At 39.4% G+C, this 26,788-nt stretch overlaps 1 protein-coding gene across 4 annotated transcripts in view; it reads left to right on the top strand.

Annotated features, from left to right (window-relative positions):
- Positions 1-26,788, top strand: part of Rbpj (recombination signal binding protein for immunoglobulin kappa J region) — a 62,827-nt gene that overhangs the window by 17,539 nt on the left and 18,500 nt on the right. For 2 of the 4 annotated variants that reach the window (XM_032915963.1, XM_032915964.1), the window contains exon 2: positions 20,860-20,898. In XM_032915963.1, coding sequence (XP_032771854.1) covers positions 20,860-20,898 — 39 coding nt within the window. Of the gene's footprint in view, positions 1-8,497; positions 9,182-20,859; positions 20,899-26,788 lie in introns of those variants that run through there. The other 2 variants (XM_032915965.1, XM_032915966.1) reach the window with 2 other exon arrangements.

The following is a 26,788-nucleotide window of genomic DNA, read 5'->3' as shown; positions in this document are numbered from 1 at the left end:
GGGACTAAAGATGTATGTCACCACAACACAGCCATCAATGGGACTTTTAAAGGTGGTTTTTGAAGGCTTTCAAATCAAAGATGGAAGACTTGAGGGCCTCCCTCCATGTTAAGGACATGCATACAGTGGTCTTTGCCAGAATAGGGCAAGGCTTCTCTGGGACTGGCATTACAGATGTTGTGAGCTACCATGTGGTTGCTGGCTCCTCTGGAAGAGTGGCTAGTTATCTTAGCAGCTGAGCTCTTTTCATCCCCAGTCATTTGTGCTGTCAAACCTTGTGCCCAACCTCTAGAGATGGTAGAAGTTTCTGTATTGCATAAGCTCTGGCTTTATGCAATTGCACAGATCTTTTAGTGTATAATATGTATATGAAATGAGATTATTGTTGATAATGGATTCAAGTTTTGTTTTTTTTTAAGTAGTCATTGCTCTTATTGTCTTGATATATAGCTGAAGGTCCCATTGAGATAGCGAGAGTTTAAGGATTGGACCTTAAGGAAGTGTGGTCAAGATGGATGCGAGTGAGGTGGTGGGTGTCTGGATTAGTATGTAAGATAGAGACATGAACCAAAGATTACTCCATGGTTTTTGAGCCTGTGAAATAGTAATATAGGATTTCCATTATTAAGTAAGGGGAAACATCTTGGAATGAAATCCCTAGATGGGCATGTGTGTGAGTGGTGTGCTTTTATGGCTTCTGGATATTACATAGACATGAAAAAAATCTCAAGGTAGTCAGCTCCTTGTAAGCATGGTTTTGAGTACTATCCATTTACTCTTAGGGAAGATGTCTAGTCAAAAATAATATAAAGGGGGGGGGAACAGCTGCTAAGATGACTCAGTGGGTGAAGATGCTTCTAATCGAGCCAGAGGACTTAACTCGGTGAGTTGTCAGGGATGACTTGGTGGTTAAGAACACTAGCTGCTTTTAGGACGTGGGTTTAATTTTTAGCACCTCTGGCTTCTGTGGGCACCAGACATAAAAGTGATGTATACAGACATTTATGCAGGCAAAACATTCTGTCCTGGCTAGTTTTATGTCAACTTGACATAAGCTAGAGTCATCTGAAAAAAAGGGGGAAACCTTAATTGAGAAAATGACTCCATAAGATCATGCCGCAAGCATTCCTGCAGCACATTTTCTTAATTAGTGATTGATGGGGGGAGAGCCCAGCCCTTGGTGGGTGGTGCTGTCCCTGAGTTGGTGGTCCTGGGTTCTACAAGAAAGCAGGCTGAGCAAAGCCTTGGGAGTAAGCCAGTAAGTAGCACCCTTTCATGGCTTCTGGATCAGCTCCTGTCTCTAGGATCCTACGTTGTTTGAATTCCTGCCCTGACTTCCTTCAACAAGCAATTTACCTGCCAGGCCAGCTCCCAGGCCCCACTAGCTTCCTATTTTGATAGTATGGTATATTGTTAAAAGACATGCATGCTTTTAAGCCCATTGACTTAAGTAGATTATGGTAGGTCACTCCAGTTTTTAATTTTTCTTGTCCTATTGGAGACGGGATCTGCTAAGAACTGCTTTACGTGAGTAGAGTTGGGGAGTTCCTTATCTCTAGTTTGCTAGTGACTTAAGAAGAGGTTTCCTAAGTTTATCACTACCCAGAAGTCACATTCACTTAACAGTCATGTACAGTCAGCAGCCATTGTATCTAATACCATTCCATCTCAGAAAATGCTTTGTACTTTTTGACTTTTATGATGAGATTTTTTTCTTGATAATCTTTCTGGGTAATACATACCTAAAACATTTTTGATAATTGGCAATGGAAAGGTGAGAAGCATGAGAGAACAGAAAGCAAGTGTGAAGAAAGGTAATTGGAAGTTATCACACGAAAAGAAGCCCCTGGAGGCTTTTAAAAATAGCTCTTTCTACCACAAGTTTTCAGCTTTCTAAAATTCCTTTCTCTCAGTTTCATTGTAGAAATTAAGCTAATGAAAAGCACTAGATCATTGAAATTAGAAGTTTAACCTGTGGGAAACATTTCCATAAATGGTATCTTGTTAAATTTATTACTTCTGGGGCAGTGGTGGCACATGTCTTTAATGCCAGCACTTGGGAGGGAGAGGTAAGCAGATAGATCTCTTTAATTTGAGAACAACCAGGGCTACACAGAGAAACTATCTTGAAAAACCAAAGTATTATTTACTATTAGATAGATAGATAGGTAGAGGTTCAAGACAGGTATTTTGGCTACTGACTTTAGGTGAAATTGCCTTTATTGCTTAATTACTTGAATATGAAATAATATTAAGTTAGCTTGTATGATATAGTGAAAAATTAAATCAACCCAAAAATGTGTGAAATTTCTTTCCTTTCAGCAAGTTAGTAATTGGTTCTGTTGCAGACACTTGGTGGGGATCCTCCAGTTAATTAAGTTCTAAAGAAGGCCCCAACCAGGTCTGGTAGTGTAGACCTGTAATTCCAGTTACCTGGGAGACGTGAGTCTGGAAGATTGCAAGTTCAAGACTTGACCTGGACTACATAGTGAATTTAAGGCCAGCCTCAACAATTTACTGAGACCTTGATTTGGGGGGGAAATTTTTTTAAAGAAGGCTGATGTAGCTCAGTAGTAGAGAACCTTCTTAGTATGTCCCAGGTTCAATCCCTAACACTGCATTGTGGGAGAATTCAGAACCCCCCTCCCTTTTTTTGTGGTGTGTGTGTGTGTGTGTGTGTGTGTGTTTGATTTTTTTTTTTTTTTGAGACAGTACCTCAGTAGCCCAGGCTGGCTTAGAACATAGCTAATTAGCTCATAGCCCAGGCTAATCTTGAGATCTTCTTATTCACTTTCTGAGTGGCAAGATTACAGGCATTCTTATTTTAATTTTTATCATGTGATTTACTTTAGGGGGAGTGTAATATACATGTTCTTGCTATGTAGCCTTCATAGGCTTCAGACATGAGAACCTCTTGTCTCAGCTTCCCGCTTGCTGAGATACAGTAATGCGCCACCATGCCGAACTCTGTCACCATTAATGGGCTATAAGGGATGTTTTGATATTCATGGTGGTTAAACAGTAAAGAAAACATTTGAAAGGATTTTTTAAAATTAGAAGAGGTGCGTTCTTACTTGTGTAGTATTTTCTGACCTTAGTTGCTTGCTTCAGTAGTTAATTTTTTTTGTCCTTTAAAAGAAAAATATGAATAAAGGACAAAATTTAATTTTACTGCCTTAAACAGTCTACATTTTAAAATAAATCCATGGCCTATATGTATGTCAGTATAGTATATATTGGGTTGTGATGTGTATTTAGAACTTCTGTGCCCATTTAAAAATAATCCAGTTGGGCCGGGCATGGTAGCACATACCTTTAATCCAGTGGAAGTTGAAGACCTGCCTTCCCTGCTCTCTGATAGTTTATTTGCTATCACTCTGTGCCTGCCTGGCAGTGTTTATAATGCCGTGTGTGTGTGTGTGTGTGTGTGTGTGTGTGTGTGTGTGTGTGTGTGTGTGTGTGTGTGTGTGGTCTTTTTCTCATTGCTGCTCTGTGAACATCTCTTTTGCCCCAGGTTTTCAGAAGGATAAAGTATGATTCATAAAAGGTGGCTGCAGTACTGGAGGCTCTTTAACTTACTGCAGTCTATGGGGAAGGTCTGGGACTTAGTCTTAGTCGCTCTTGAGGGGCCTTTTTTGTAGTTACTTTACTGCCACTCTGACAGCTTCTGGCTGAACGCTGGAGATACAGGTATAAATCTACCCAGGGTGTGTCTTGATCTCATGGAGTTTATGGAGGCACAAGTTCTTCATAGTTACTGGGTATAGTTGCATCTGACCTGCATATACTACAACTTCAGGTCATCCTTAGCTTACTTACAACATCTCATGCAGTGTAAAGCTATCAAGTGTGGTCACACTGTATTGGTTTTAAAAGACAAGTCTGGATATAGTAATACAGACTAAATACTCTTCATATTTAAAAGATTCTGCTTTTCAAATTATGTGTAGTATGTGCAAAGGCATGTGCACATGAGTGTAGGTACATACCTTCAGAGGCCAGAGTGCCCGGTCCCTTGAAACTGGGTGCCCTGTGCGTGCTGGAAGTTAAACTTGGATTTTAACTCCTGAGCCACATTTCCAGTCCTATTCTAAGATATCTTTTATCCTGATAGGTTAGTTCTCATGTGCAGACATGGAACCTCACATACAGAGGGTCACTTGTAACCAAAATTCAGCTGTCAAGAAGGATGCCTTATTTTTTGATATAATTTTCTTTTAAATTGTTGCTGTCCTGATACTTTCACCACAGCACATCTTCATGTATACAAATAAATACAAAGTTGTTCATTATAAATATGTATCAGTACAATTAAACATAATTTCCAAGATTCCCAATATCCTGAGTTAATTTTTAAGAATGTAAATAAAAGTGGATGGATATGCCAGCTATATTTTAGAGTGCTAATATCTTTTGATAGTGTTTTTCCCCATCCCACCTAGAAGAGTCATTGATGAATATTTTCACTCACATTCAACAGACACTTGTGTGCCCACTGTATTTAGAGCGTGTCACACATGCTCAGCATGTTAGCTGACATCGTGTGCAGAATACTGTGCTGTGCTACATTATCACTTGGTATTTATTAGTGCTTAACAACAGATTTATGAGAATAAAACCAAAAGGATTTTAAAACTGGCATGGAAATGTATTTCTGTGTCTTCTGATGAAGTGAAATATCACAGACATTTGCATAGGCTCTTTCATAGTTATTAATGTTACAACTAAAGTTGTTATAACTAAGGGTGAGAATTTTTTTATGAATATTCTTGTTACTGTCTGCTATTTTGGACCTGAGGCTTTTATAGTAAGTTTTGCCTAAGATATGCTGTTTTTTGTTAAGTATTTTGTTTTTTGAGACAGTCTGTGTCGCTTTTATTGGCCTGGAATTTAGAGATCTGCCTGCTTCTGCCTATGCCTCCTGACTGCTGGGATTAAAGGTGTGCATTACCAGGCTGCCCTGGGGAAGATATTTTGAAATGATGTTTTCATTTTCTTGTTTTAGTAGATTTTAAACTCTTGACTGCAACAATTCTGCAAGACTTTTTCAGCTGTTAGGAAGACAGCATAGAGTGTCTTGGGTTTCTTGCTTGTGTTGTCCAATTTGTTACAAAACATTGGCATAGTTCTTTTATTTTTTATTTTATTTTATTTTTTTATCCTGCCAGTGGTTTGGAATAAACAGAGTTTCTGTTCAGATCTTGAATTGCCTAGGTGTTTCCTGAACTGAATTTGTGAGGTTTTTTTTGCTATGCATGTGGTCTTCTTTTAGTGTCTTCACTATCTGAGGCTCTGTTTGTCCCCACTTTGTCATCTCTGTAACCTAAGAGCATAGTGTCACCTTCCACATTGATTTTCCTTGCAAGGATAGGATTTGACCATTAGATAAGCCGAGGAAATGTCTCTGCGTCTGCCTTTCAGGGTCATTTTTTTGGGGAGGGGGTTCATGGTTACTTTTGATTTAACAGCTAAAATTTAGCCAAAGCTACATTATTTAGACTTTTTCACATTCATTTTATTATTTTATATGTATGAATGTCTTGCCCATATTTATGTATGTGTACCATGTGTGTGCCTGGTACCTGTGGAGATCAGAAGCAGGCATTAGTTCTCCTGGGACTGGAGTTATGCTTGTGAGCTGCCATTCGGGTTCTGGGAGTCAGGCCCAGATCCTCTTGTTACAAAAACAACAAGTGTTCTTAACCATTGAACCAGCTTTCTAGCCCCAAACCACATAGTTTAAAGCAATGATAAAAGATCAAGTGTATCACTTCATGAGAAAATTGGGTTTCAATTGTAGGTACCAAGTTTCTGGTGTCATTAAATATAATTGCTGTCATTCTGCTGACTTATCAAATATGCATACAGACTCTTGGTATATCATAATATACCAAGCTATTTATATGATTTTAAATATAAAACTGATCAAGTTTCACATGAGAAGCAATTATATAATCACATTATTACCATATCAGCCATGTTGAGAAATAAATGTATTTGTTTGGTTTGGTTTGGTTTCTTCTAGTTATTTCTAGGAGAAAAATTGCTATAGTAGTGCTTGGATAGGTTTTTATTTGGGAATTAGATCAATGACTGTCCTACTACTTTAGTCTTTTCTAAGATTCAGCACCTGTATGGGCTAACAGATTAAAGATAGCATCAGAGAACACCGAAATGTGTTGATGATGCATTAAGGGTTGAAAACCCAATCCTTACTCTTGGACTAGTTGATCTAAACAATGAGCCCGAGTGTGAATTCTCCACTTCAGTCCCAGTATCTTCTGTCCATCAGTGTGTGTTTACTCATCTATCTAGAATCTTGTTTCCTGTGTCTGTGCTTACCTTGAAGTCTGACTGTCCCTATGTTTATGTCCTTGTGTCCTCATTGCTGTCCTTCACAAAGTGCTTTGCCCTGAACGACTCAGAATTACAGAAAGCATGAATAAGGAATTCTTTATAGAAATATTGAATAGAGCTTTATAAGGGAAGAAACTTTACTGATCCCCAACTAACCAGGAAGCACTTAGAAAAATGAAGCCCCTGTGAACATTTTCAAGTCACATCCAGAAGTCGCTTACAACATGGATGACCAGTATTTGTTACTTAAAGTTGTTTCCAGTGTGTTGGCTGCTTTCAGCAAATGATTACCACAACACACACACACACACACACACACACACACACACACACACACACACACACACATATACATCACACCACACACACTTATCTGGGTCAGGGGCATAGAAGAGTACATAATTTCTGATGAAAGATAGCTGAGGTTATCAAGGTTATAGTAAGGTGTTCTCCCCACCCCCCAGACAGAATTTCTCTATTTAGTCCTGGCTGTACTGGAACTCACTTTGTCAGCCAGGCTGGCCTTGAATTCAGAGATCACCCTGGCTGTACCTCCTGAGTGCTGGGATAAAAGACATGTGCCACCATGTCCAGCTATACTAATTTTCTCCTAAAATTCAGTTTAAACTTAAACCAGCTGAGTACACAGTAGGATAGTGGGTTAGGTACATAATTCTTAAGTGATCTCAAGCCGTAGTATTTATTGACTTTATGTTGAACTGTGACCTCACCAGTTCATCCTCTGGGATCAAGAAGTATTTTCATAAAATTGGATCACTGTAGGCAGCTCATCTACTTCTCTCGGGGTCCTAGTCTCTTATTTGTCAAAGAAGGGGTCAGGATGGATGCCTTGAAGTGTTTAACATTGTACTGAACACACACCAACCAGCTCTAGAGCTGCTCTCTCTACAGGATTGCCCAACAGCATTGCAATATATTAGGGACATTCTGAAATTGTAGCTGTAAAATTCAATATAATTTCTAGTTCTTTGGTTTTGTTTTACTACATGTGTTTTCTCTAGGCTAGTCATTTGAGTACAGGTGCTGCCTCCTTTAAAACAGGGCTCTTCTAACAGAATGCGGCAATGAGTAAGTCCAGTAGACCTGTGATTTTATTCTTTGTTCTCTCATGTACTTGTAGTTTTGCTGACTTTCCAGTGGCTCATTCCCCTACTCCCAGTGGAACTGTTTCAGGAACATTCACTTGGTATCCTATATGTAGGATGCATTTATTTGCAGAAGCATAGTGTAGGAAACCATGTAACATTCTTCCAGGAGGGGACAGACACATGTGCACATAAACACCTACTACTAGCTTGTTTTGAGCAGGAGTGGGGAGGGTCTGGGGGCCACTAATATGGCACAATCATTAGTTTGAAAAGATGCTATGTCTGCAGACAGGAATTTCATTGGACCGGGTCTTTTGGTTCTGTTTTTCATTAGTTCCCTTTACCCTGGTCAAGTTCTTATATGTTGTGCATTATCAGTTTTCTGTAGAATAATCTACATTATAATCTGTGTCTCTACAAAAATCTAAATTTTAGAGATGTGTCATTATCTGACACTGGACTTGGAATATTTTCAAATAGGACTAGTTTCACTTTCACCTTAGCATAGACTTAGCCCTGCTCCACCCTTCACCAGACCTTCATATGCCCAGAGTCCTAATAGCCTTTCTCATTCACTCTCTTTAGAAACTTGCTTTATGGTCTAGCTTCATTAAAAGTTTCCTGACCAATCATCCTAAAATAACTTATATTGCTTTGTGACAGTAAATGTATATATTCATTGATAAGCTATCAGTATTGTTTTGTACAATACAAGTTGCAGTATTCTTTGTATTAGATTTACAGCAAAGATAGTGAATTCTTAGTAGATAAAAATATGCAGTATGTGAATTTATTACTATATCTTAATTATGAAATATTTTAAACATGGGTCAGAGTGAAGAGAAAGGCCAGGTGTCTGCCAGGGTGCTCACAGAGCAACACTAAAGCCATTCTGAGGAGTAGATTTTCCCTTATTTTACAGTGCATAACAAATACTTCTGTGACCAAGCCCTACCTCCATACAGGCTTACTTCTACACAAGCCCCACCTTAACACACACAAGCAGACAATTTCTGTCCACCTGGCTTGCTCGCTCAGTCTGTTCTGACACTTATCTTCCCAAAAGTACTATTAGGACACAGGTTGAGGATACAGGCTCCGAGACAGCTCTTTTCCCTTCAGAGTCCAGGCACACACTCTGGGTTGTTTTCCTTGTGCTTATGATAGCCAAGCTGTGGATCAGTGCTCCCATGATCCTCTCTTGAGTTTTATTAATGTTCAAGAGCATTCCTAGGATTGTGTGTGGCCAACACTAAATTGTGCTCAGTGGTTGATTATAAAGAGTTTCACAAAGAATATTGATGACTCAGATGAAGAGATGAATAGGACAATAGGTAGAGGAAGCAATTAAGACTCAAATTTGTGGGGCTGTTAGAGAAACATCTGTATAAAATAAGTGCTGATGGTGTTACATTGTAGCTGCAGTGGCTCCTTCCTTTTCTAAGTCATAGCAGCAGTTAACACAGTGCACTAGAACCTTAATAAACAAACACTTAAGTCCTTATTTATTTTTTTTGTTTTTGTTTTTAAGTTATTGAACTTATGAGACTATCAATTCAAATGGATGCATTATAGTTCTTCGGAACCATTATGATCTCAAAAGCAAAGGAGAATGATACAGATACACTGACTGAGGTGTTTTGAGGTGCTTCGAAGTGTTCCAAGCTGTGACTTACCTTAACATGTTCTTGAAGTACCATGGCGTGGATTAAAAGGTATGCTTTCAGAAATCTCTCAGTGACCCAATGGTCATGGGCATAATCAACACTTAACTATATTTTTATACTTTAAGATACTTTAATATTTAGATCACAGGTATGTTTATGGATATATAGTGGGGGTTTTGCTGTTAGAATCACAAGTTTTTGACTAACTGGTTTTTTTCCCCCTCTTCTGACAGAAGTTTGTGGGGGACAGGGTAGATGCTCTCCTTAGATGATTGTAAAAACTATAATTTCTTTCATCAAATAGCTTAGAGATAACTAATATAACTAATCTTTTCTTCTAGTCTTTTCTTTCTTTTTTAATTGGTTATTTGGGAATTTCACATCTTGTACTCTGATCATACTCTTTAACCAGGCCTTCCTCCCATGTGCACCCCTTCCCTTGTAACTCCTCCCCCTTAAGAGAAAAGGGGGAGAAATTCCGTTTGGTGTTGTCCATATATTCAGTGGAGCATGGTCAAACTCCTAGTGGATCCCCCTACCCCCTGCAAGGGAAGACGAGTCTTTCTCCTCCTGTGTTCCTGCCAGAAGCCATCAACTATGGAGACCTGTGTGTATGTGTATGGTGTGGGGATGTGTGTGTGCCAGTGGTTGAGACCAGCTCTCCTGCCCAAGCACCATGCTGGGCACATAATTAATCTTAGTTATGTATTAGTCTATAATTATCCTAAAGCTACTATCATAGACTAATTCTCTGCAAAGCTGTCATTAAACAGTGTGTAAGTTCTTCATTTAGGGCATTAATGTTTCCAAACAATGATTCTTTGGACTGTCTGTAGAACAGTACTACCCTTTATGGAAGAAAAAAATCATTTAGAGGAAAATGAAGGATTTTAAAAAATAATGTGAGTTCATGAATGTAAGTATGCAGTTAATCATACATATGTTCATAGTATGTAGTCTTGTAATTACTTATGTTTACTAGGAGTGGTAAGTTTAGACTCTGTAATACCTACTTATCCCTTAAGGGTCTTTATGGTTTTTATGTTCATAAAGTTTTACTTGCATGGTATAAGATTTATGTCATTATTTGAGATTTTGGAATCTAGTTTTTTGTGCTGTGGTTGTTCCTGAGTTTATTTTGTATATTGCAGTGAAGGAATCTGGGGGCAGCACTGAGCTTACTAATTTTTATCACATTTAGAATTGTCCTTTCCAACATGAAGTAAAGTGTTTTCACTGGAAAGATAAAGGTATAAGCCAAGGACCAACAGGTCGAATGGAAACACTGATGATACAGGCCGTGGTTTCATTGGGCTGCATATAGAGGGTCCTGTGGGATGTGGATAGCTCCAGAAAAAGTACTTTATAACTCATCTCAAGTATGAGCCCAGTTGAGAAAATGGAGTTTGTTGGGTCAGGTCAGTTCCTGGGAAGAAAATGAGGGAACGAGGAAAATTAACCTTTTGGAAAAATTCATTGACACCACCTTTCTGTGCACCACAGAACTGCTACGACATAGATAGATGAGCAGGAAGATGGGCTTGTGGTCTTCACAGTGCCCAAACTTGTAGTTAAAACAAGGAAGCACCGTTTTCATTAGTAATGAAGTCAAGCTCGTACACAGGGCTCAAGTGCCATGAGGCTTTCGATAGCCCATTGTGGGGAGACTGCAACTTCAGGTGCCTTACCATCTCTTGTGTTAGTTAATGTGGATCTTTAAAGTTGTGACGGTGAGCATGCAACATTGAAAAACTGGTTAGGAGGAGCACAGCTGGAAATCCTGGGACAGAAAGACAAGATGACTCTGAAAAAGTATTTCCTTTGAGGGCTTTTGTGTTTTGCCTATCACAGTAATGGTGACAAAGGTGATGATAGCAGCTGAGCAACTGGGTTAACTCAGTATTAATTCAGCTTTATTAAGACTTTTATGTTGACATTCCTGTAGGGAAACCTGTGGTTGAGAATTCTAGCCAGGGTTAGTTGACAGGATAGAGACAGACAACATCTATGCACATCCATAACAAGGTAAGATGGGGCCAGTGGAGCCACAGAAAGCGTTCATTCACCTTTCACATTTTCATTAGCTCCCTCTTCAATAAGCAAGTTTAATCCTAGCCTGGTTTCCCAAATGGATTCTATATATCCCATTAACAGATCTTCTAGTCATTCCTGTAGTCCTGTTTCTGGTGAGTAAATGTCTAGAAAATAAATACTTTTCTTAAATGAAGCTTAAGTTTTTAAGATAAACACCTATCTTGTCATGGGATAAATCTATACGCTTATTTGCTTGATGTTTGATTTACAAATAGAATGATAAAATATTCAAAAGGGTTTTGTTTTTTAAACAATCTTTGTCTCTACAAATGCATTATTGTGAGTTGGATACTGGTGGGTCTAAAGGAGCAGTTCTCAACCTGGGGCTTGAACAACCCTTTCATTGGAGTCACTCGCCTAAGGCCATCAGAAGACACAGATATTTACAGCGATGATTTATAACAGTAGCAAAATTGCAGGTATGAAGTAGCAGAGAAAATAATTTTATGGTTGGGGGGTCACCATAATGAGAACTGTAATAAAGGGTCCTGCCATTAGGACGGCTAAGAAACTGCTCTAAAGCTAGAAAGGCTTCAGTATTTACTGTATTGTCAGACAGTGGTGTGCTGCTTGCTAAAGAAGTGCTTTACCTGGACTCAGCATTCCCATTACACACATGTGGAGGCTGAAGTTAGAGAGTAACTGAAAAGCACTGGGAAAATGGGGGCTTTACTAGAGCAGAGCTTGAAAGTAGCTCGCTTAATCATTGGAGCATCTTCTTGAAGTGAAAAGAGATTTTTTATAGGGAAACTGATTGTGATCTTTTTCACATCCCGCAGAAGAAAAGCTGTATCCAACTAAAACATTGCCATATTTGGGGTTGACCAGATTTGGTTTGTTAGGAGATGGATAATTGCCCTTTTATAGCTACTGGATTCTCCATCACTCTTTTGCTTCCTTTGACTCAGTGGCTCTGATACTCCCTAAACAGTCTTTCCCTCCTTTCTTTTGTTGCTGCTCTCTTGGCTCCAGTGTCTCTGACTCCTTTACCTTAGTATTTTGTACTCTCCAGTCCACTCCTTCCCCCATTACTTGCAGTTTAAACAAAAGACTGCTCTGTATTCTTCCTGCAGATTAATACTACAAACATTGTCTGAAATCAACTTTTGTGTCTCGGAACCAGGCAGGTCAAACGAGAAGTGAGTAGACTAACTAGAGTCAGTGAGGATGCTAGGAAAGTACCATAAATCTTAAGTCCTAGAAGATTGACCCAGGACAAGATACCTCCTTCAGAATAAGGAGCTTGTTAGCCTTTTGGTACTTCTTTTACCACAGTCTGTCTTGATCTGTCTTTTGCCACATACACTGTACAGAAAGAGGAAACTGAGAAACTCACCTCCTCTGAGCCCTTAATGTATATCGGGTCTGTGTTTGAATAGGGAGGACACAAATGGGCTGAGGCTTCCTCAGCTATACCAGAACCAAACCAAAGGAACGCTTTGGTCCATTTTAGATGTTTTGACATTATATTTATTTCAGTCAATGTTTAATGTGTCTTATAGTGCTATCTGTGTGCATGTCTGCCATGTAAAAGGATAGCCTAAAATGCCATTGTATAACTCTGGCTCATTGTAGAAACTGTTTCTAGGCTACTTAGAGTTGTTAAATACAATCTGTATTTAACTAACCCTTAGAGCCATTACCACAGTCATTTTTCTTTTCCTGGCTTATTTAATCATATGCCAGTCTTCATATTTTCCAGTTTGGTTACTGTAGTATATTTGATCATTAGAATGTAATTTTCATTCACTGATAAATACTTTATTGAAGAGTTTTCCCCAGAAAGATTAAATAAGATATGACTGTTATAATGGGACAAGCAAATGAGAATTATCACAAAGAAGAAAAGGGCATCTTAAGGCAATATTAAGAATATGGTGTCCTTAAAGGTTTTTTATGGTGTTTTCTCATTGTCTTTGCACGATCGGTGTGTGATTAGAAGTTAGGGGATGGCTGGGCTAGAGAGATGGCTCATGGTTAGGAATGCTTGCTGCTCTTAAAGAACGCACTGGGTTCCCAGCACCCACATTGGGTGGCTCACAACTGCCTATAGCTCCAGCTTCAGGGGATTTGATGCTCTTTTGGCCTCTTTGGGTACCAGGTACACATGGTGCACATACATGCACACATGTAAACACTCATACACTTGAATTAAAAATACATCTTTAGGAAAAATGTAGAGGAAAGTTCTGCCTTGTGAGTTAAAAATAACACCAACTTTGAGGAGTGTTGATGAAGATGTGGAAGTCAGATGTGAACCATGTCCCCTGCCTACAACTTCTTAGCTCTGTAGAGTTAGGCCAGATTTCCAATTGCTCTGTTTTCTCATTTCTTTAGAATAAAATTCTGGCTTTTGAAAGTGTTTTAGTCAGTGTTCCGTTGCTGTGAAGAGATACCATGACCAAAGCAACCTTATAAAAGAAATAGTTGGGGCCTGGCTTAGAGTTTCAGAGGGTTAGTCATTGACATCCAGGTGGGGAGCACGGCAGCACACATGGCACTGATGTAGTAGCTGAGAGCTACATCCTAATCCATGGGCTTTGGAAACCTCACAGGCCACCCCCAGTGACACACTTCCTCCAACAAGGCCACACCTATTCCAGCAAGGTCCCACCTCCTAATTCTTCTAATCTTTTCAAATAATGCTACTGCCTGCTGACAGAAGCATTCAAATATCTGAGCCTGTGGAGGCATTCTTATTTAGACCACCACAGAAGCTAAGTAAACAGGAAACAGCCACCTCTGTAGTTTATTTGCAATGATGAATTATCAGTTGTGCAGATGAGACCATGCTCCTTGTCTTTCATTTGACACCTGGTTTTGCATTTCTTGGTAGCACTTACAGCATGATAATAGGGTTGGAAAGAATTTAGTGTTTAATTGTCATAAAATCTATTTTATAGGAGCGGTTGTATTCAAGAAATATCAAACATTTATAAAACACCTTCTGACCACAGGCACATGTGCTCCTTACAATCACAATTTTGCTTTCTCTGAATTTTATTACTCTAAGATCTCAATATTCCTGTTAACTTTTATGTCTTGAAGGTTCATGTACGTAGTATATGCCAGCATTATCTTTCTTTTGGCCGAATAATAACTATTATCACCAAGTTGTCTTTCAAAGAATTACCCATATTTAAACCCCTAACAGTTTATGTCAGGTCAGTTTGCTTCTCTGTGTGCACCTTTTACCTAGGTATTAACAAGTTCTTAATCTACAGACATTACTGCATAATTGAGCTAAAGCTGTGCCAAGAAACTGGCCACAGGCCTGCTGTATACCGTCTCCCTGAATGATTTTTTGATAGTTTTCACCACCAAGTTATGCAGTCAGCAGAGTCAAGCCAAGGTCTTGATGAACAGATGATTATTTCCCCTGGCCAGGCCTTGTGTTATACCAGTTTCTGGAATAGTCACCTGGATACCCAAGTGAGACCATTAACCACATTTATATTATTCCTGTATATCTGTCTACACATACAAATGATGGACACACAAAGATGATTCTTTATCTTGAACCATTTGAAGATAAAATGCCAGTATCAGATTTTTCTCTAAACACTACATTGAGTATTTCTAGAAGTAAGAATTGTAATCGAAATTAAGAGGAAATTAAAGTTGATCTATTTTATTCAGATACTGTTAATTTTCTAATGTCTTCTACAACTGAAAAACATCCTAAACCATATGGTTTTTGTCTCTTTAACTAGGTCAGTTTCTTATTTTGTTTATTTCAGTTCGAATTTATTCCTTGTGTTTAAATTCAAGGTCTACATTTTCACCATAATGTAATTAAAATGACACTGTGTCTTATTGCATAAGTGGCATTCAGTAAATAAGATTTAACTCAGTCCCGTTCCATCTCTGTATTGCTTTATTTTATGGGGAGTGGGATTCCTGGAGATGAACCCAGGGTTTCATACATTCTAGCTAAATATACAACACACACACACACACACACACACACACACACACACACACACACACACACACACACACAGTTTCACTAACTTGAAAAGCCAGGTTCTGAGTGCAATTGAGGGTGATGATCTTAGTTAAGCTCCTCTATTCCCATTCATTGACACAGACTGCTGGCAGATGGTTAGATTTTTTTTTTTTTCATTTAAAATTTAAAGAGCAAAAATCGAAGGGACTTTAAAAATTAAGGAGAAAGGTAGTTTTGAAATGTGTCTACATAGTATGTATGATTGGGGGGTGCGTATTTTCATCTTTTGGCATCTACTGCCTGTCTTTGACATCAGCTCTGGGGGATGTTGCTCTGTTAGGAATGTGTTTACTAAACGTGGTGGTCCAGGGAGATCCAGCACACTGCCTTGATTATATCTGTTGAACTCATCAGAACCAGTGGTTCCACTAAGCTAAATTCTAGCACAATTGCTTTTAAAAGTAACATTAAGATAAAACCTGATTCAAAATAAGTTTGAAAAAAGTGGACATGTTACCCTTTGTGTTGGGAGTCAAGGGTCAGAGATTGGGTACTAAGCAAGCATTCTCTCACTGAGCTCCTGATGGAGTGTCTTTTTCAAAGGACTGTCTTCTGTTCCTATAGATAGAAAATGAGTAAACTCTTTAAAAATAAATTACATGTTTACTTAAAATGTATGTTCAAGGCTGGGAATATCACCTAGTTGGTAGAGTGCTTGCTTAGTATACAAAGGCCCTAGGTTTGACTCCTGAGTATTGAATAAAACTGATGGTGGAGGTAGTAGAAAGAAGCATGTGGATCACAAGTCCAAGGTTGTCAATTACCTGGTAAGTTGGAGACTATCCTGGGATTCATGAGACCCTGTCTCAAAACAGCAAATATCAATAACAAAAAGTTATTTTCATGAACAACAATGCCAAGCAACCAGAGCTTCCAGGGACTAAGCCACTACCTAAAGACTATATACATGGACTGACCCTGGACACTGACCTCATAGGTAGCAATGAATATCCTAGTAAGAGCACCAGTGGAAGAGGAAGCCCTGGGTCCTGCTAAGACTGAACCCCCAGTGAACGTGATTGTTTGGGGGAGGTGGCAATGGGGGAGGATGGGGAGGGAACACCCATAAAGAAGGGGGGGGAGGGATTAGGGGATGTTTGCCCGGAAGCCGGGAAAGGAATAACATTAAATGTAAATAAAAATACTCAAGTTAATAATAAAAAAAAAAAAAAAAGTTATTTTCAGATAGATAAATTTTTCTACAATTTTTGCTGTTTTAAGTTATGAATATGAATGCACTCTGTCCATTTGCCCTGATTGTGCTTAAGTTCCATTAGGGCATGGGCTTCTGTCTCCTGCTCATTGATGTTTGGACATACCTGTACTTAGTTCCTAGTAGCTGCTCAATAGGTAACTGGTGAGGGCCAGATTTGGTGCAGACATTACATGGTGAGCCTGCTGTGGTTTTCTTTTAGTTACCAAACACCTTCCCAATCAGTCCCAGTTCAGGTTTTATGCCATTTATTTATCTCATGGGATGTATACTGATGTACACAGCATGTGATCAGTTTAAGTTAATCTGCTCTGTCTAGCACTGTCTTCTTAAGTGACTTCTCAGAACCCCCAGTGCTTTATTTCAATTACTGCTCATAGAAGTTTGGGTTGTAAGTGTTTTCTTTTTCCACATTTTCCTTGAAGTAGCTCACTGGTGTTGCTTACCTTCAGTTCTTTTTAATCCCATTTCAAGATGATGGAAAAAAATTGAAAAATTCAGATAAATAGGACTACTTTTAAGTTCTGTGACCCCATTGACGAGATTCTCCCCTGTTTTGCACCTGTTCTTCAGTTCATTGATTGATAAGCTTCCAAAGCCTGAGCGCTGTTGTGCAACAGCAGAGGTAGGGAGTGGCTGCCTCTCTCTGGTTTAGGGGTGTGCTTACTAAATTGTTCTGTACTCACTGCATTGTTCGGTATCTGACCTGGTTGTTTTAGTTTTTTAAATGTGAGTTATCTTTTGGCCAGAAAAAGTGTTAGGATGCTGAAATGTGATAACCTCTATCCTTTTTTGTACATTTGTGGTCATACATTTTTTTTTATCTGGTGTGGAGAAAATATTCTTACCTCTTCCTCAGCAGAAAAGAAGTATACACAGATGCAATGGGTGTGCAAGTTAGGAAATTCACGAGGACTGGAGTATGTCGGCGCCAGCACCGACCTGGTACCGAGAATCGGGCGAAAGCCTACGGGATGAAAGAAACACACATACACACACACAGGTTATCGTGTCAAGCCAGGAGAGGAAGAGAGGAAGAGAGGGAGAGGAGGAGAGAGAGAGAGAGAGAGAGAGAGAGAGAGAGAGAGAGAGAGAGAGAATGGAAGAGCCGGAAGGAAGAGTGAGGAGTGAGGAGGAATAGTGAGAGAGAGGAAGAAGAGTGAGAGACTCCTGTAGCTTTATTCACCACTTATATACCCAAGTCTCCAGGTAGAAAATAACTGGGAAGCACAGAGGGAAACCCTGGCTCGTGACTACCTGGCTCGTGACTTGGTAACAAAAGACCAACTATGAGACCTGAATTAATTAGGGAGAAATCCCAGAAGACCAGCCTAAATCTCCAGGATAAAGGCTGAGGAAGCAAAAGGCAGAAGTAAATTGACCACCACCCAGGTGTGGTCCAGGTGTGTCAGTTCCACAGGCATCAGCCGGGTTCAGCAGAGGTCATGCAGTGGAGACACCCGGTGTTTACTACTTGGTCTTTTCTTCCTGTGCCGTAAATACATGGGAGAGGCCTCTGTCCAACAATCCCATGACTATTACTGTGGCCATGCAGTTACAAATCGGCCAGGCCCAAATCCAATATGGCACTACAGGGGTATGCAAAACAAACGAAACCAAACCCTTAAAAGAGCTTTGTGCTCACTCCTTCTACCACTTGCTGGGATTTTGTCTTGAAGTTGTCTGGGCCTTAAATCTGCCGTCATAGTCTGAGTTCATACGTGTATCAGTTTTGCTGTGTGTGTTTCCTTGGAGTCATCTGTACCTGTGGTTTTTACAGTGATTCCACCTCCTCCTGAGCCCAGAGGGAAGAGGTTCATAAAGACTTTCATTCTGTTTAGGGCTGCATGCTCCAAGGTCTCTCTCCCTCTCGCACATCATCTGTTCAGTTGTGGGTTAATTACCCTCTACCTGAAGAAAAAGCTGTCATCCCAAACAGGAAGCTATTTGTAACTGATACCTAGTGGGAGAGGGAAAAATCAGTTTTCTCTAATGGGTGCATCATGTAGTCTGGGTTAAGAAGGGTACACATGATCTTCAGAGTTGGGCACCATGGCTGTTACGTACTTTATTGGATCTTTTCCAGAAAACCTATTTTGTAATCACTCTCTCCAATAGACTGATGGCATATTCATTAAAAAAGGTCAGGATTGCATGTAACAACTATTGGATCTTTTTCATACTGAAGAAGCAATTTGGTCTTAGTATTTATAGGATTCTTCACCTTAGCATAGCAGCTAGGTTAAATAATGTGTGGTTTTGTGTAAAATGTTACCAGGCTCAGCTGACAATTAGGATTTTAAAGATAACATTTGTAATTAAAATACATTTACATAACTTTACCCTTTCCACCCAGGCCCTCCCAGATCACCTCCCACAAGCTTTTTACACCTCCTCTTCTTACTCTGGAATTAATAGCCTCTCCTTCCCTGATTATTGTTTTACACACACATATACACATGTATACATGTAAATGTATACACAGATATAGAAGTACAACCTGCTGAATTGATTTGTTGTTTGTGTGAACATTTTCAGTGTACATTTCTTTATATTAGACAACCAGTTAGGAGGCTTAGCCCCTGAGAAGAGCTAATTCTCCCAATCAGCAGCCATCAGCTGCTTGCAGTTCCTTGTCTAAGAAAGTGAGCCCATAAGGCTTGCTGTTGATATTGCCACGCTTTAGGCCTTGTTTATGCAGTCTTTTCTATGAGAGATTTTCACAGCAGGCTTCCTGATGTTTTACCTCTTAACATCTTTCTGCCTCCTCTTCTAAGATGTTCCTTGAGCCATAGATGCAGGAACTATGATGTAGGTGTGTCCACTGCGGCTGGGCTCCCTACAGTCTTTTGATTTCCGTATTGAAGTTTTCTGTGATAGTTTCCATTTACTGTAAAGAGAAGTCTCCTTGACACAAGTGATACCTATTTATCTGTTGGTATATACTTATCTATATGAGTATAGGAATAACATTTAGAATATAGTTAGTAATTGCTCAGCAGGCTATATACTGCATGGTCTTGTCCACATTTCCTACAAGGGTGCATGATGTTGTATCAGCATGTTTTATTGTCATTGACCTGATCTAATGAGTATTTATTTATAGAAGGGATGGGTCAGGTACTCTGATTGATACTTACTTGATGATCTAGGTTTGGCAGAATTAGATTGTATCTAGGAATAAAAATTATATTTGAATTCTTAGTGCAATTACTCTCTAACTAAATAATTCATATAATTAACTTTTGTTAGATCCCAGAGAGTGCTTGCTGATTTTGTCACATAGTGGTTATTGAAATGTTTTATTTCATTCCCCATTTCTTTTTATATATAAAGGTTTTATTGTTTTAATGCTCCAGTAGACTTTGGTTAATTCCTCAGTTTGTGTAAATTATATAAACTCATTGGGTTTATAGTATCTTCAGTCCGAATCAGACCTCTCTGTTGCACCTATTTGACATAGTGGTGCATTCGATCACTTTCTTTGATTTTTTTTTTTTTTTAAACATCCTCCTTGAAAAAGAATCCAGGAGTGATTTTTGCCCCATACTCTGTAGCAGTAATTTGTGAGTAGTGAATGTTTTGAAATATTTAAGCTTAGGCTTTCTTGGTATATCAGGAAAACAAACATTGTGTGGGGCAGGTTGTGGGTTTCAAAGTTTGTTATGGCCATCTTCGTCTGATTATGTGCATAAAGCCTGGCATTGGTTTTTGGGGTGTTTTTTGTTTTGTTTTGGTTTGGTTTTTTGTTGTTATTTTTTGGTTTGCTTCATGTGATCATCTGTGTATGTGTACCACATTCATACCTACTGCCCAGACAACCCCCGCACCCCCACCCCCCTGTACATGGCAGTTACAGTTGATAATGAGCTGACTTGTAGGTGCTAAGAATTGAGTTGATTTCTTTGTGCAAAATCAGCAAGTGTTCTTTTTTTTAAAATTGGTTATTTATTTACTTTTCAAATGTTATTCCTCTTCCCCGTTTCCCCTCCAAAAACCCCCTATCCCACCTTCCCTCCCCCTCCTTCTCTGAAGGTTCTCCCCCACCCTACCACCCACTCACCGTCCTAGCATTCCCCTATGCTGGGGCATTGAGCCTTCCCAGGACCAAGGGCTCTCCTCCCATTGATGCCGGATAAGGACACCCTCTGCTACATATGCAGTTGGAGACATGGATTCCTCCAGTGTAGCCTTTGTTGGTGGTTTCTCTCTGGCCCCACTGCTTTTGTTTTAAGAACTCTTTGTATTGTATATTTGTTATTTCTGGGCACAGATGGTTGCTGAGGGATTTCTCTTTCACTGTTCATGATTAAGATTGACAAGTCCTAAGGAACATTTTCTAATGCCCTATAGTTTACTGTGGTATTTATCTGACAGCTTATTTACTTTATTTCTTTAATTTTTTTCCAGGAAGTTTGGTGAGCGGCCTCCACCTAAACGACTCACTAGGTAAGCATTATATCAGCCATTTAAACATTGACTATACATGTAGATCCTGTCATTTTAGACACTAGTATGAATGTTCTGAGAAAATCATTCAGATGTTGACAATACATTTTGAACCCTTCCATTTCCTTCTCTCCTAAAGAGGGAGAGTAGAAAAGAAAGGCCATACTTTAAAACTGAAGTCGTTTAGACACACAATAACACCTGCAACTGTGTTTAGCCAGTCAGACTTCAATGAGTAAGGGAAGATGAGAGATTTAATAGATGCTTTTGGAAATGAGCGTTCAAATACATTCCCCGATTATTTTTAAAGAAAACTTAAGATTTACTCACTTTTTATGATAATATAGTGTTCTAATTCTAATCATGTAAGTTAATTTTATAGTATATATTCTTAATATATGTCAAAGAATTAACTTAAAAATTATAAAATAAAGAAAATCAGTGATTTTCATTCCTCAGCATTGACCTTTCTTTGTTGTTGTTTTTATCAAATTTTCAAGGAGGGAGGGAGAGAAAGAGAGAGTGAGTGTGAGGTGTGTGTGTGTGTGTGTGTCTTTTGAACTCAAACTGGGATCTCCCTTTACTGTTGTCCTGTGTTCTTTAAACCCCACCATGTATTATATTATCTTAGACTTGCAGAGTTCTCTGTAGTAGAGCTCTGTGGTGTTCTGTTGTATTCACATTCTTCTTGGTTCATATTTATGACTGCTTAGGCTACTACCAAATAATTACTACTATTAAGATATTGACTGAAGACAGTTGTGGGCTGCACATGGTGGTGCACATCTTTATCTAGTACTATACTCAAAAAGAAGAGCAGACAGAACTCTGTGAGTTCAGGGCTAACCTGAACTACATAGTGAGTCCCAGACCATCTAAGGCTGCATAATGAGATCAAAGAAAGGAAGGAAGGATTTCTGGGAAGAAGGAAAGAAAAGAAAAGAAAATTGTATTAAAAATGAAACACAGAAGATGGTTTGAAGAAAACTTTGGACATCTTAAATAATGAAGATAGAACATATTAAAATTTAAAATCAGTCTCTACTGCAGTGAACATTCATAATCCGAAAATCCAAAGTCTGTTCCCCAGAACTCCCTTTTAACAATTCCAACATAATGGCTTAAGTTTCAGATTTTGGAACATGGATTTAGGGTGCTCAAACATGAGCACCCATGAAAATATTCCAAAATATAAAAACAATAATATCCTCTATAATCTGAAATACTTCTGGTCCCAAGAATTTTGAAATAGAGATAATTTATATGAGATAGCTATTTGTCTATCTTAGAGTTTATACTTGTTTAAGTATTACAGAACTGTTATTAAGGTAACAAGGGGATGGAGATGACTTCTTAAGACCACTTAGTGAATGTGTGTCTCTACTGAAGACCTCAAGAGTAGGACATCAGTGCAGATCTGCATGCAGAGGAATCTTCGCACACACACACACACACACACACAAACACACGAACGAGAAAGCTACCCACAGCTAAGGGGAACACTGAAAACAAACCACATCTAAAGGCTAGGGAAGGCTGTGAATTGTGTCTGCTTTCAATAGTCAGAATAAAAATCACACAAAGTCTGTCTTTGTAGAATTATGTCCAGATTAAATTGTGCTTTGGTTTCATCTAACCGTCATGGAATAGAGTTAAAAGCTGAAACTTCCAAGAAACTCAGTTTTTAACAAAACAAAGTTCAGGAGCAGCAGAGTAGGACAATGAGGCCCCTGAGCTCCATCAACAACAGCTCAGTAGAGGAGCAAGGACAGTGTGGGGTGTTGGGAGCAGCAGAGCTCAGTCACCCACACTGAGACGCTGCACACAGTGTCTTCAGTGAGAAGAAAACCAATCCAGACCAACCCAGAAGTGGCTATTGCAGGAGCCAAGACTCAGCTGACTTCAATAGGATGCTTAAGGAAGAAAACACCACCACTAGATACCTTCCTAAACACTGGGAAAGAAGATCTAGTTCCTAGTTCATTCTGAGGACAGAGTGCTGTTACCTATGGTAGGCAATGCTCGTATGCTACTAAAACTCAGAAAGCACAACTATAGACTGACATTCCATATGAACAAAGATTTCTGTTCAGAAGTTCAAAAAAGGACTGAACTCTGCATATACACGTTCTAGAAAATGTAGGCTGTCTTACTGACAGGATGTAGATGAGCATTGTTTCCTAGAATGGAAAAGAGCAGTAGGGACCCTTTGGGGAACTGAGAATATCCTGTTGTTGCAGTGTGGCATAGTGTGCTGGTGGTAAAGCCACCATATGGTAGGCCAACTAGATCTCATTAACTCACATTCTAGTAACCATTTTACATAGGAGATAGCCTGGGAGACTAGCATGTGCTGCGGGAGAATTCCATTAAGCTTTGTTTCTCTTATGAGAAAGCAAACTGCACATCTTCATTGCCTGTGTAACCCAGCAAACACATCTAATGGCAAATGCAAATTGAAAACCAATAACCAATTCTGTGGTAAAAATTAGTTTTATTAAATCCAAACTTGAAATTAGGATATTTTCTTAATAATTTCTATACCAAATTTAGTACCATCTATTCCCAACTTTGAAGTCTTATTCTCCTCTGAAGGAAGTCTTATTTAACTCTTACTCTCCTCTGCTTTAGGAAAACAATGTCTTATTTGGCAAAAAATATTTTAAGAAGTTTGTCTTCACTGTGTTGTAGGGAGTTTAATGTGGGGGCCATGTCTGTGCATATATGTGTGTGTGAATGCTCATGTGCACATGTGAATGAGTGCATGCTGCACTGTGCTTGTGGAAGTCAGAAAACAGTTTGAGGAAAGGGAGTCGTCTCACCTTCCATGGATGGGTCCCGGGGGCAGAAGCCTACACATTCATTCAGAGATAGTTTTGTAACTCCTGTAACTGCAGACTAGGAGCTGCTAACTAATGCTCTTGCTAAAATTTGTTGAGTAGCAGAGGATTTTCGTTGTGAGGTTTACCATTATTTTAGTTTTCTATAATTGCTAGAATGATTATATATTCTCTTGCTCAAAATATCTTTTGTCTGTTACTGAGAGTAACACTTTTCACAAAGCACATCTCTTTCATGGAGACATCTGTGCTCTTAAAATCCTGTATGTAAAACACATGAACCATGTATTTTTGTTGACTTAAGCTAGGTTGATGCTTGAACACTGTTTAGTAGTCAGACTCCTCTAATGTGTTATTGTCAGTGGGATGCAGATCAGTGGCATATGTCTGGAGATCAGAGGACAACCTTTTACCACTAGGTTCTCTGTTTCACAGTTGTCAGGCTTGCAGGGCAAGCACTTCTACTTGCCGCACCACCTGCCTGCCCCCTTCTCTGTTTTCACATAGTAAGATGCTGTTCTTATGATTTAAAGACAAACATGTATACATGTACTTACAGATTTGATAAATATGCTGTACAGAGTTGAATGAAAAGCTCTCATCTCAAAGGAATGAAAGACCGGTTTAATCTATAGCAAAATATAACTGACCATGTCCTAGAAATATTGATTTAGGTCTCTCCAAACACAGCATTCTAACATGGAAGCAGTTTTATGGAATTTTTTTGGTAACAGAACAAAGATTATAACAAAGTTATAAATCAAGAGATTTAAAAAAAATACATAGTTACATCAGGGAAGCAGGTTACAGCAAGATGGGAGATAGGCACCTTGTATGCCATCTGACAACATTTGCAGTCTTTTGATTGGTGGAAAATTGAGGTTTTGGTGGAAAATTGAGGTTTTATTAGGTTAATACATTCTAAATCTGGCTAGGAGCAGGAGCTGGCACAGAGGTGGTGGTGACCATTTAGTAGACTAATGATAGCCCCAAATAGATTGTAATTACTCTGAAATATCAAAATTCCAACCTCCCACATCTTTTTTACCAGGTCAGTCATGGAAGTCCCATCCCCATTCTCTCCTGCATGAATATTGTTAAGAGTTTGGAATGGCTTTTTCTTTTTGTGTGTGTGTGTGTGTGTGTGTGTTGGGGGGGTGAACTTAGTTGTTGTCTTTTTCTTTTTCCCGGTAGTTTCACAGAGGAGACAAACCTCAGATTCAAAAGTAACAGAGTTAAGATTCAGACCCTGTTTCATAGAAGAGATGTGGCTTAGCCATTGTACTACCAGTAGTAAACTTTGTCCTTGAGATAGCTTAGCCACCTAGCTTTGATTCCTGCCCCTTCTGTATCATTTCAAGAAGTGACTGATCATTCACATCACCGCAGGGCTGTTATGTTACATTCATAATACTTGCTTAGAAGAAGTAACCAGCGCAGCCTTGTTTCTCAGTTTCAGTCTTTTTTTTAACATTTCAAATGTTGTTTCTTCTACCACCACCACCCCCACCTGCCCTAGTCCTGTTCCTCCCTCCCCTTCCTGGTGGCACATCAATTCTCTGCAAGGTTAGCTGCACCCTCTCCCATTGCAGCCAGAAAAGGCAGCCCTGTATGCTTGGGGCTCAGTCCAGTCTGTGGATCAAGTAAAAGAACTTGAGGCAGGTACAGATTTTCTACAGAGCATTTTTACTTCTTGAAGCCTCTATTGTGTGTGTGAAGATAAGAAAACCAAACACATAATCTGGTAAACATATAAACAAATAATTACTAAGTGACATGACAGAGATCATACTGTTCGTAGAATTTAATATACAAAATGTGCTTGAAAGCACCTAAAGAAATGTTCAACATCCTTAGTCATCAGTGAAATGCAAATCAAAACAACCCTGAGATTCCGCCTCACACCAGTCAGAATGGCTAAGATCAAAAACTCAGGTGACAGCAGATGCTGGCAAGGATGTGGAGAAAGAGGAACACTCCTCCATTGTTGGTGGGATTGCAGACTGGTACAACCATTCTGGAAATCAGTCTGGAGGTTCCTCAGGAAATTGGACATTGAACTACCTGAGGACCCAGCTATACTTCTCTTGGGCATATACCCAAAAGATGCCCCAACATATAACAAAGACACATGCTCCACTATGTTCATAGCAGCCTTATTTATAATAGCCAGAAGCTGGAAAGAACCCAGATGCCCTTCAACAGAGGAATGGATACAGAAAATGTGGTACATCTACACAATGGAGTACTACTCAGCTATCAAAAACAATGACTTCATGAAATTCATAGGCAAATGGAATGAACTAGAAAATATCCTGAGTGAAGTAACCCAATCACAGAAAAACACACTTGGTATGCACTCACTGATAAGTAGATTTTAGCCCAAAAGCTTGAGTTACCCAAGATCTTGAGCACAGGAAGCTCAAGAAGAAGGATGACCAAAATGTGGATGCTCCCACTCCTTAAAAGGGGGTCAAAATATCCACAGGAGGGGATATGGAAGCAAAGTTTAGAGCAGCAACTGAAGGAACGACCATTCAGAGCCTGCCCCACATGTGGCCCATGTGGCCCATATACATACATACACACACACACACACACACACACACACACACACACACACACACACACACACACACACACACAGAGCCACCAAAACTAGATAAGATTGATGAAGCTAAAAATTGCATGCTGAAAGGGACCGGATATAGATCTCTCCCGAGAGAGACATCCAGAGCATGTTCAATACAGAGGTCAATGCTAACAGCAAACCACTGAACCGAGAACAGGACCCCCTTTGGGAGAATTAGAGGAAGAATTGAAAGAGTTGAAGGAGCTTGTAACCCCATAAGAACAACAATGCCAACCAACCAGAGCTTCCAGGGACTAAACCACTATCCAAAGACTATACATGGACTGATCCAGGGCTCCAACTGCATATGTAGCAGAGAATAGACTTGTTGGGGCACCAGTGGAAGGGAAAGCCCTTGGTCCTGCCAAGGTTGGACCCTCAGTGCAGGGGAATGTCGGGGGTTGAGGGGAGTGGTAAA

This window comes from Rattus rattus, chromosome 11, assembly GCF_011064425.1.
Source record: "Rattus rattus isolate New Zealand chromosome 11, Rrattus_CSIRO_v1, whole genome shotgun sequence".
Taxonomy (NCBI): domain Eukaryota; kingdom Metazoa; phylum Chordata; class Mammalia; order Rodentia; family Muridae; genus Rattus; species Rattus rattus.
The sequence above is the reverse complement of the archived record's forward strand: the minus strand, read 5'-3'. Positions and strand labels throughout refer to the sequence as shown.